The sequence below is a fragment of the Perna viridis genome, chromosome 2 (genome assembly GCF_037379345.1).
Source record: "Perna viridis isolate PV_CMFRI_1.1 ecotype Kerala chromosome 2, ASM3737934v1, whole genome shotgun sequence".
Lineage (NCBI taxonomy): Eukaryota > Metazoa > Mollusca > Bivalvia > Mytilida > Mytilidae > Perna > Perna viridis.
Genome location: NC_142446.1, coordinates 57,293,975 through 57,304,238, shown reverse-complemented (window position 1 = coordinate 57,304,238; position 10,264 = coordinate 57,293,975). Strand labels below are relative to the sequence as shown.

The 10,264-nt window shown below is 35.4% G+C and overlaps 1 protein-coding gene across 1 annotated transcript; it reads right to left on the bottom strand.

Annotated features, from left to right (window-relative positions):
- Positions 1-2,844: 2,844 nt before the first annotated feature.
- On the bottom strand, positions 2,845-4,911 carry LOC148626195 (uncharacterized). The gene is made up of 3 exons (XM_088569977.1): positions 4,633-4,911; positions 4,090-4,158; positions 2,845-3,686 (listed from the first exon to the last, which is right to left on the bottom strand). The coding sequence occupies exons 1-3, from the start codon at positions 4,898-4,900 to the stop codon at positions 3,559-3,561; spliced, it is 465 nt and encodes a 154-aa protein (XP_088426103.1). The 5' UTR covers positions 4,901-4,911; the 3' UTR covers positions 2,845-3,558.
- Positions 4,912-10,264: the final 5,353 nt, after the last annotated feature.

Genomic DNA, 10,264 nt, shown 5'->3' with positions numbered 1-10,264 from the left:
ACATGACCAGTCACATTTCTAGGGTGAAAGGATGATTCGGATCAAAACAAAAACGGACTATGCCAATAATTATGCGTGAATTACGTACTCGTCGATACAACGACAAAAGACAACAAATTCAGTTAAGGTTTTAATTTAAATTACAGAATTACTGACTTAAAGAAAAACAAATCAGTGCACAGTAAGGCATAGATCATCTTCCCGAGGGGAGGGGTGCTGGATTTGTTCAGTGCAAAAATGAACTGCATTCATTTTTTATTTTCCAAGGCTGAGGGGGGAAAGATGTGCAAATTTTGATTTTCTGTATTTCGAGGCGCAACGCCTCGCTAAAAATAGTTTTAACTGATCAAATACGTGATCCAGCATGTTTAAGTGGAAGTGATTTTCAGTTTGTAGCAGATGGTCCTAGCTGGCAGTGAATAGTTGGTATGGAATTGAGTTGTGTTGCACATATTTTGAGAAGGTTGGAAAGTGACGTACAATAGTAATGTGAATATCCGGGGATCCACTGAAAATAAACTGTGTGTTATTTTCTGTATGTATACATATTTCTTCTTTGTTTTGTAGTGATAGCAATCGAAGATGGTTAATTAAAACATGTTCGTTACACTGCTGAGATTGTAGTACAATTGGTAAGTGACTTATCTTGCGTCTATGCGTTAAACTTGCTCTAATTTGCTGGTAGTTTCTCTTGAGATGACAAGAAACTTTCAAGAGCAGTATTCTAGATTACCATGGATGTATAGGCCTAACTTTTTGTTTCAGTATTAATTTGAATCTGTAAGATTCTTCTCAAGAAGCTTACATGATCTCATTTGCTGTAGATGTCATGCTGTTGACATGCATTTCCAAAATCGTGTTTTATTTTTTTAAATTGTTATGCCGAGGTTCTTTAATTTGTAGTTGTCACTGATTCTAAAATGTGGTCTTTTGGGATGTAATGGTTGTGATTGAATTCTTATAACGCCAGGTGAATACCACTTTTCTGTCGTTAAATTGCATACCCCACTTATCTTTCCAAGCTGCTGAAGTCTTTCTAAAATTAAAGCATCTTCTTAACTACATATCTGTACATACAGGATACACTCAGCAGAAAATAATCTCTTTTTATGGGTCGTTATCGAAAATTAAAAAGATCAAAGGGTCCAGTACAGAACCTTATGGTATTCCACTTATGACTATTACATACTTCATCATCCAAATCAACTTATTGCATTCTATTACTCAAAATATGATTATACTCATTTCTTGGTGTTTTTTCTTATCCCGTATAATTACTTAGATATTCCAGAAGTAGCTTGTCAAAGGCTTTCTATGGAGAAATCTAAAACAACGAAATATGTGGATACCAGAGTGTCAGTGTAAGCAGTTGCGTTTCACAGCTTTTTGGCATGAAAACAATGTTGACAATCATGTAGTGTATACTTACACCTATTTGTCAAAGTAATTTACAACATATACATATTAGAGAGTATACAAGTTTATGGTTGCTTGTAAGGTATTTTTCTCCTTTTCTGAAAATTGGAATTACATTTACCTGTCTTCAATCTGACGGAACAAAATTATCCTTTTGAGAGGTAATGTAAAATATGGTGTTTAGGTGTGGTGCAAAGACTGCTGCAAACTGCTTTTAGTATTCTAGCTGGTATTTGGCCTAGGCCAATTGTTTTTGGTGGTATTTAAGTAATGTGTCGGTGCTTCCTGTGGTAACTATTACAGGCGCGGATTCGTAGCGGGGCGGACCCAGCATGCGCGCATCCTAAAATTGGAATTATTTTGCATGAAATCTACATTTTTTTTTCACAAATTGTACCGCCAAGAAGTTTTTTCCTTTCTTCACTCAGTTCCAAATTCTATTGAATTTTTTTCATATCTGAAATCCTGAAAACACTCCGTGTACTTTACCATGGACAGGTCATTGTTATTAGGATGTGCTAGTGTTTTCTGATGTAAATACTAAAAAAAAGTTTATTAAGTATTTCTGGTGTCATCTACTAGTAGCCCATCTGCTACGAGGGGTGCTACTTTTGAAGTAGTATCTTTCGTGTGTTTTTTTCCATAAATTTCCATTTTTTTTTGTTAATTGCTTCTTGTTGTTTTTGAAGTTTCTATTGTTTCGTTACAACAGACATTTTCTGAAGCCAGCTTATTCCAGTTTTGATACATTTGAAACATTTGAACCATACAACCTGCCTGGACTGATCAAACCCTTCACCTTCAAAGGTGTCGATAAAAGACAAGTTTCTTTGTATTCATTTTTGAATCCTTTGGGGGAGAAGCAGTGGTCACAAATCTATCAACTTGGTTCACCGTGTCATAGTTTTCCTTCCCTTTTCGTCTACCCCTGACAGACTTGACATTTTATGAGTAAATCGTCGGGTGTTTCTCGGGAAGCAGAGGATGCTTGCCATACCGCTGCATTTGGTCAATACTCCCAGTTTTTGATTGAGTCCGAGTTGCTAATTTGTTTATGTCTCTTTGAGCGTGTTATTTTGGTTATTTCATGTTCTTTTTTGTGTGTGTCTGTTTTTTCCTGCTGTCTTTATCATTTGATTGAATTCTTTTTTATTTCTGCTCAAATCTTGGTTCCTTGATTACTCTTTTATAGATATCATTATGGATCGGTTTGAATCTTTTAGTAGAGAGGAAGTTCTTGATGACGAACGTATTAAAAGGTAAGGTGCAAAATAAAAGTAAAATGACGGAACTCCAAAATATTCGACCTAAAGTCCGTCAGGGAAAAAAATGATATATCTATGAAATCGTTGTTTGGAAGGTGACGCTTCATGCATCGACAAAGAAACTTGTTTTATCAATATGTTGCATGAAAAAAAAGTATTTGCGTAATAACACTATCATATTTATTTACAATTAAGAACAAGACTGAATGCTTATAAACATCAAGCTAGCATGGTCGAAGAACAAGATATCAAGATCTGTCAAGTTTACTTTCTGTTCGATCCTTATTTCAATTTTGTACCGCTTTGTCCTTTTTGAACATCTTACTATTGGTCTTTGTTTACTGCGGGTAGAGCAAATTTCTGATTTTTCTCAAAATCACCGATGATAACGGATAGAGACTGAGGCTTATGACTGAGGCTTGATGTTAAGGTTAATGCTAAGGCTTAAATTGGTGCCGAGGATTAAAGCTAAGGCATAGTGATGAGATTTGGCGGTACGGTGAAAGCTTGGCGGCGATGCTAAAGCTTGCGGCTATTGCTTGGTGTTGTGGCTCATGCTGAGGTTTAATGATAAGTACTGGTGCAGATCGCAGCTTGATGCTGAAGCTTGATAAGTATTGGCGCAGATCCGAGGTTAGATGCTGGAGCTTAATGATAAGTACTGGCGCAGATCGATGATTCATGCTGAGGCGCAATTCCATGGGCAAATTGCCCCCATGATGATAATGCACGCTGTTTTTGTTTTTGTTCTTTTTTTGTTTTGTTTTTTTTTTTTTCAATGAAATTGGTTTTGAACAATTCACAGTACGCAATTTTCTGTAAACAAGGTTTGTCAGTAGTATGTTTCCGAACAAAATTTGAAATGGGTAAATTCAACTTATTTGGAGCTTCCTTCGGTTCTTTTTCTTAATTTTTCCTCAGTTCTTCTGATTCTATCTTTAAGTTTTTTCTCCCGTCTTTCTAAGACAGCTGTTCTCTTGGCGTTATAGTCCTTTCCTGCTTTAGCTACAAAGTATACAGTACGATACATTTAATTCAGATGCCGATCTGAAATTTAGATCAAAAGGGTTGTAGAAAGGGGGAACTCCGGTACAGACATTTATAAAAAGAGAGTCAGGGTTTCATTTGCTCCTTTTTGTAACAATGGTACTAGTAACACAATTTTCCTACAAGGGGGCAACCAAGGACCTCCTTTTTGATCCGCTGCTTTGGCAAAACAGCAAAAACAAACTTTTATAGAACGAAACATTTTACTTTTGTGTGGAGCTCTTTGAATTCGTATTAAAAAACAATCTTATTATTTAAATTCAATAACATACTTATGAAGTTCCCACGGATGTATAAATGGTAAATGGTAACAAGTCAAAAGTTCTGTTATTATTTTACAGTTTAAAGCATGAAAACACACCTTTCTTATCAAGACATTCTTGGCGCCTTTCGTTTGCAAGTTTCGTCCTTTCTGTGGCACTGCTAACACCTAAAATAAAAGAAGCGAACATTCATGCAAGCACTTCACAGGAATTACTAACCCAAGTCTTCACCTCGTCATCAAGCAGTTCCGCAGTTTGTTTATAGCGTGCCAGATTCTTTTAAAAATCGATACGTATTAATTATTGTAACTCTTTAAGTATATGCTTATCTAAGAATCACTCAGAGGATGTTTTTGTCAACTTTCTTCATATTAAAGATGAGGAATGAAAACATGACATTACAAAAATAAAATAAAATAAATAAAAATAAAAACAGACAAACACACTAAAAACAAACACACTTTCATTACTTTTCGTAACTTAAATACAACTGTTGTTGAAATTTTGTCAGAAATATGACTTTCTGAAAGATTTTAGGCTATATTTAGAAAACCGACAATACTTTTCGACGCATATCACCTTTTTCCATTACTTGCATGTTTCTTAGAAAATCCTGTACTTTAACACGAACAATAATTTACCTTGAGGTTGTACTTTGTTCCTGACAAGTGATGGAAGACGCCTTGGCTTTCTTGGTACTTCATCATCGTCAGACATTATATTAAACGATAGTCCACCTCGGGTAGTCTCTGTCGCTATGATGCCACATGATTTCAATTCTTTAATTATTTCCTCCGATAGTTGTCGATCTGGACAAGGTATCTGAGATATTATTCCAGGCGATATCTCACGCAAATTTTTACTGAAACACGTAGGGCAACAGCCAGCTTTCACAAAGAGCGCTCCCATCTTTGAAACGGTCTTCGTGAAAATGCGGCGACGTTCCTATGATACTGTATTTGTTACGTCTACGTCCTGTACTGACTGTTTGTCGTAAAAAAAATCATGACATCGTTATTAGTCGAACACGAACTTGATTATTATCAATTTATGCAAAATTCAAGCTTAATAGTGTGAAAAACCACTAGTCAATGGGCTGGGAGGGTCCCCAGTGCACACCCAGCTCATCAACTTCATAGTGATTTTTAGGTACCTTTATACTTCCCATTACCAATTCAATTTGTCGCCAAAGAATATTCTCGGATTCTTTTTCAATATAAGCCTATATTTCCACCCCACTAGGTCAAAAAGCCAAGATTTTTGTGAATAATTTGTTTGAGCGTCATAGTCTTCACGGGATGGCATGTGCAAATAAACTATATAAATTTAGATGTCATCATGTAACTCAAGTAATTTGCACTAACACTTAGATTTTGGCGGTAAAATGAAAAAAAAAACTGTACGACCAATGGCTTAAATGGACATATATTTCAATGTCACAACCCCTAGAGTATTAATGCTTCAGTAAAAGTGGCTTATTTGGTATTTTCTGTTCAGTATTATCACAATTTATACTTCTGAGGTTCTTCTGATGAATTTTGGCGATTTCAGTAGTCAGAATTTATCAAAAAATGCGAAAAATGGGATTTTCGATTTTTCGGTCAAAAGTCACATAAATTCGACTCTACAAGTTAATGCTCAACTAAAACGTCTCCAATTTGGTATCATTCGATAGACAATTTAATTTCTTACATAAATAAACCACGAAAAACTAATTTCTAAGAAAGGATTTAAAAAAAAAGTTAAAAAAATTACCCCTACCCCTAAAAAACTGGTCTCAGTATCAAACAGAATTCCCATTCACAGCATACTGACATTGTAGAACTCGAACATTGTATTTTAGGCTCTTATAATTAAGATCATGATGTACCTAACATATCTGATCGATTCAGGCGCTAAGATTTCCCTTTTGGGTTGACATTACGATAGGATCGAAAAAAATGGGAATTTCCAGAATTTTAGAAATTTCTACTATATCACTCGATATTGTCTTTTTTTTTTTCAGAATACCGTCGTTTAAGAAAGCTTTTGTGTGATAGGGTTCATTAATATAATGTCCTAGCTTCAAAATGAGTCCAAGTAATAAATATCTGACACTACTTGACCAATTGAAAAATGAATGTTCCTTGGGGTATCCTGCATAGAACTAATGTGGGGATTTTTTAACTGTCAAAAGACATGGCCGTCGTTACTAAAAATAGAACATAGGAGTCGGACAGTTTTTTTTTTTTTTTTTTTTTTTGCATATATCTCAAAAACCGTTAGGTTAAGCTGAATTCTAACATAGGGTAACAGTGTTTAGCATGATGAGATCTATCTCTTGTCAAATATTCGTTTTAATCGGTTTAGCTATGTTGGCGTTCTTGCCCTTTGTTGGTGTTTTTTTTTGTATTATTGTTATTATTATTTTTGCTATTTTTAATGTTATTTCTCTCAAAAATCTTCTCTGAAATTATTTGATCTATTGGAACCAAACTTGGTATGAATGTTCCTTGGGGTATCCTGCATAGAACTGATGTGGGGATTTATGATCAGTCAAAAACATGGCCGCTGTTACTAAAAATAGAACATAGGGAACAGACAGTAGTTTGTTGCATATACATGTATCTCCAAAACCGTTAGTTTAAGCTAAATTCTTTCAATAGCTGAAATGATCCTTGTTATTAGGACTACAATAGCCTTCAGGGATAAAAGTTGTCAGACGACTCCTTATAATAGTTATTGCCCTTAAGAGGTAAAAAAATACTTTTTTTTTAGAGTTTTCAGTCAATATGTTGAAAACTATGATAGATTAAAAGAAATGATCCTTATGAGAAGTCCAACCAAGGACTTCTTGAGTCAAAATTGTTGGACAACTTTTTGTTAAATTTATTGCCTTTGGAAGGCAAAATTCAACCAGGTGAGCGATTCAGGCTCCTGGGAGCCTCTTGTTTACTGAAGCATAAATACTCTAGGGGTCTTTACATTGAATGAAAATGTCAATTTAAGCGATTCTTCGGTGGGGTAGGGGTACATTTTTCTATTTTACCGCTAAACCCTAAGTGTTACCGCAACTTTCTTAGTACAATTGTAAAGCTGAGACAATGTGCTACATGATGATACGTACATATGTCAATTTATTTTGTTCTGTAAGAGCCCCGTGCAGGTCCGGGTGTTAAAAGAATAGGCCTGCAGCAGCGCTAAGCTTGTCGTATAAGGCGACTAAATAGTGCTCAGAAACCTAGCCGGGGGCTAGGCGCTCTGCCCACAGAGCAACTGGGATGTATGCCCCAGGTGGTGGAATGGGGTACCCCTGGCGTGTTACATGCTGGGGTTGTCAGGCTATAACACGGAAAACCTGACCGCAAACCATAGTGGTGCACCGTGTTGGGAAAGATGCCACGTTCTTCGCACGTTAAAGAACACTGCTGTGGTATTCGATAGGAGTAGGAACCTTTGCGCTCCGCCACAGGAGGCTAAATTGCCCGACCTTACCCATCCCCCCTTTTTCCAGTGGCAATCAAAATTTGTCGACCCTATTATCGTTTTTTTTTTCATTTCATGTTCATTTTATCATGCATTTCATGTTCATTGTCTGAATATAGCTGCTCGGACGTTAAACCCCAACAAACAAACAAACAAACTGTTCTGTAAGAAGTAGTATATGGCAAGCCAAAGTGGACAAAAATGAGCATTTTCTAATATTAAAAAATGATTTTTTTTAATATTACATATTCATTTTCTAATATTACAAATTAGATTTCTTATATCAAAAAACACTTTTTTGATATTAAAAAAATCGTTTTTCAATATCAAAAATTCGAATGAAATTCTAATATTAAAAAAACTGTTTTTGAATATTAGAAAATGATTTTCTAATATTACAAAAATTAGATTTCTAATATCACAAAACATTTTATAATATTAAAAATTCAATTGAATTTCTAACATTAGAAAACGATTTTTAATATAAGAAATTGATTTTCTAATATTAGAAAATGGATTTGTTGTATTCAGTTACGATTTTTTAATATTAGAAAATCATGTTGTAATATTAAAAATATGTGACTGATTTTGCAATATCGCAAAGGGATTTTTTTAATATTACAAAATATTGATTTTGTCCACTTTGGCTTGCCATAGAAGTACATAGAATAAAAAAAAATTAAAAATTGATTTTTGCCTCAACTAGGTATAAAAAGAAGCCAAAAAATACAAAAATGCTTCAGTTTATTTTTTGGCGACAGATTCGTAAATGGGAGGTATAAAGGTATCTGAAAATCTTATATTGGTTGATGAGTTGGGGTGCACGGGGGGTTATCTCAGCCCACCGGAAAAGTCCGAAGTCCACTGGGTCAACAGGCGTACGGGAACAGAAACTTGATTCAATTACTGTCAGGAATTTTAATGTAGGGAGATGTATTTCCACTAGCTAGTGCTGTTCTTGTAGCCTTCGAATCCATCTGATATCCTTCCTTTGTCGGGTATAAAACTGTAAACCCATTCCCACCAGATTCGACGAATCTTAATGAACCATGTCCAAACCACCGAATTTACTTTGAACAGTTACCGACTACATCTGTGCAAATCTAATTTTTTCATTCGGTTATTGCAATTTCGATATAAAAAATATAGTATGTTTATGAAAGTGGTACTAGTTTTGTGAGAAATGAAAGTGATAATAGTTTTGCGAGAGTTATCGTTCCTGATTTGGTTTGATTTGGTTGATTTTAAGTGGAAAGTGAATGTAAGATTTTCTAAAAAAATACAGATCTAAATACAAAAATGACTATCTTTACATTAAAATACAGCATTTGAAGACCGAAAGAGCGTCGTTTGTTTGTGGGTTTTTGAACACCACTAGGGCGGTGTCTACTTGAATTTTATATGGATTGGTAATACAGTCCAACCTCGGTAGCTCGAACTCCAAGGGACCATTGAAATGTGTTCGAGTTATCGGGAGTTCGAGAAATTGAAGTTCGTATATTTCCGGATTTCTTTAGTTGGCGGTCCGAGTTCGACTTTAGCATTAGAAATTGCTTACTTCCTTCGAAGTTGCGTTAGTTTATGGATCTTCTTCATTCGGTTTCGGAAGATTTTGTTGATTTACGGACATGAAAAATGCTGTATTTTCTTTTAAAAACGTCCAGAGTGCGGGTTCATTGGTCAATAATTTGTTTTCATCCGATTTTCTTTCATGGTTTCATCATATCGACTTCCGAACATTCTCGAACTTCAATCAGTTTTATCAAAACTACCTAATTAGTGATGACTTAAATATTAACTGTAATTAACTAAAATGACACTGATTAATGATAGGGTTTCAGTTTTTCACACCTTTTATTACCCAAACTGACAAAATGGTTGACGAGTTCGAGTTAGTGAGGTTTATTCTCTGAGATTTATTACCGAACGGACCGACTAGTCAGTTCGAGTTTTCGAGAAATCCAAGGTTATTTATATTGATTATATAGGAGAAAATTTTGGTACTTTGAGTTGTGTTCGAGAAATCCCGGGTGTTCGAGCCATCCGAGTTCGAGCGAGTGAAGTTCGACTGTACATAAGTACATTATAACAAGCTATTTTTAACAATTCTAAGGCAGATGCTTAGCTTAAGATTACACCCAAAACCGAAGATATAGATAGGTGAAATGTAATGTTGCTCTGTCTCTGTTTTCAGGCCACTGATTATTTGTACATGACAAGTATTGCATGCCATTCAGGTCAAAAATTTTCAACATTTCAACAACCAAATATCTATCCTTGATTTCATATGTTTATAGAGGCACATCCAATATTTCGAATCATGAATATTATTTGATGAGTGTTGCACGATTTATATGATGTAATTCTCCCATTTATCGGGAGAGGATGAGTTCCATACCTCTCAGCCTGACAACCTCAGACGTAGATGAGCACAGAGGAAGGCGCGTTATCAAGTTTAATATCAATTGCTGACTTCAAGCGTTCAGTGAAACCTGTCTAAACCATACCGTATCCATCTATGAAATCCTTCTTAGCCAGACATTTTCTGAAGTACCATTATTCCAGTTTTGATACATTTGAAACCATTTGAACCATACACCCTGCGTGAACTGACTAAATCCTTCACCTTCAAATGTGTCGATTTAGACAGGTTCTTTTGCACTCGTTTTGAAGCTCTGTGGGAGGAGAAGCAGTGGTCACCACTTTGTTTATCGTGTCATAGTTTTGATTTCCTTTTCGTTTGTGAGCAGAAAGCAGAGAACGTTAAGCCTTACCATACCGTTGCACCGTGTCAATGCACACAATTTT

What these genes read in the sequence shown, in the direction of transcription:
- LOC148626195 (XM_088569977.1), bottom strand. Translation starts at nt 4,900, where the DNA reads ATGGGAGCGCTCTTTGTGAAAGCTGGCTGTTGCCCTACGTGTTTCAGT. An exon ending in GAACAAAGTACAACCTCAAG is followed by an intron (nt 4,159 to 4,632) that starts GTAAATTATTGT and finishes CTTTTATTTTAG; the next exon opens with GTGTTAGCAGTGCCACAGAA. An exon ending in AGAATGTCTTGATAAGAAAG is followed by an intron (nt 3,687 to 4,089) that starts GTGTGTTTTCAT and finishes TATACTTTGTAG; the next exon opens with CTAAAGCAGGAAAGGACTAT.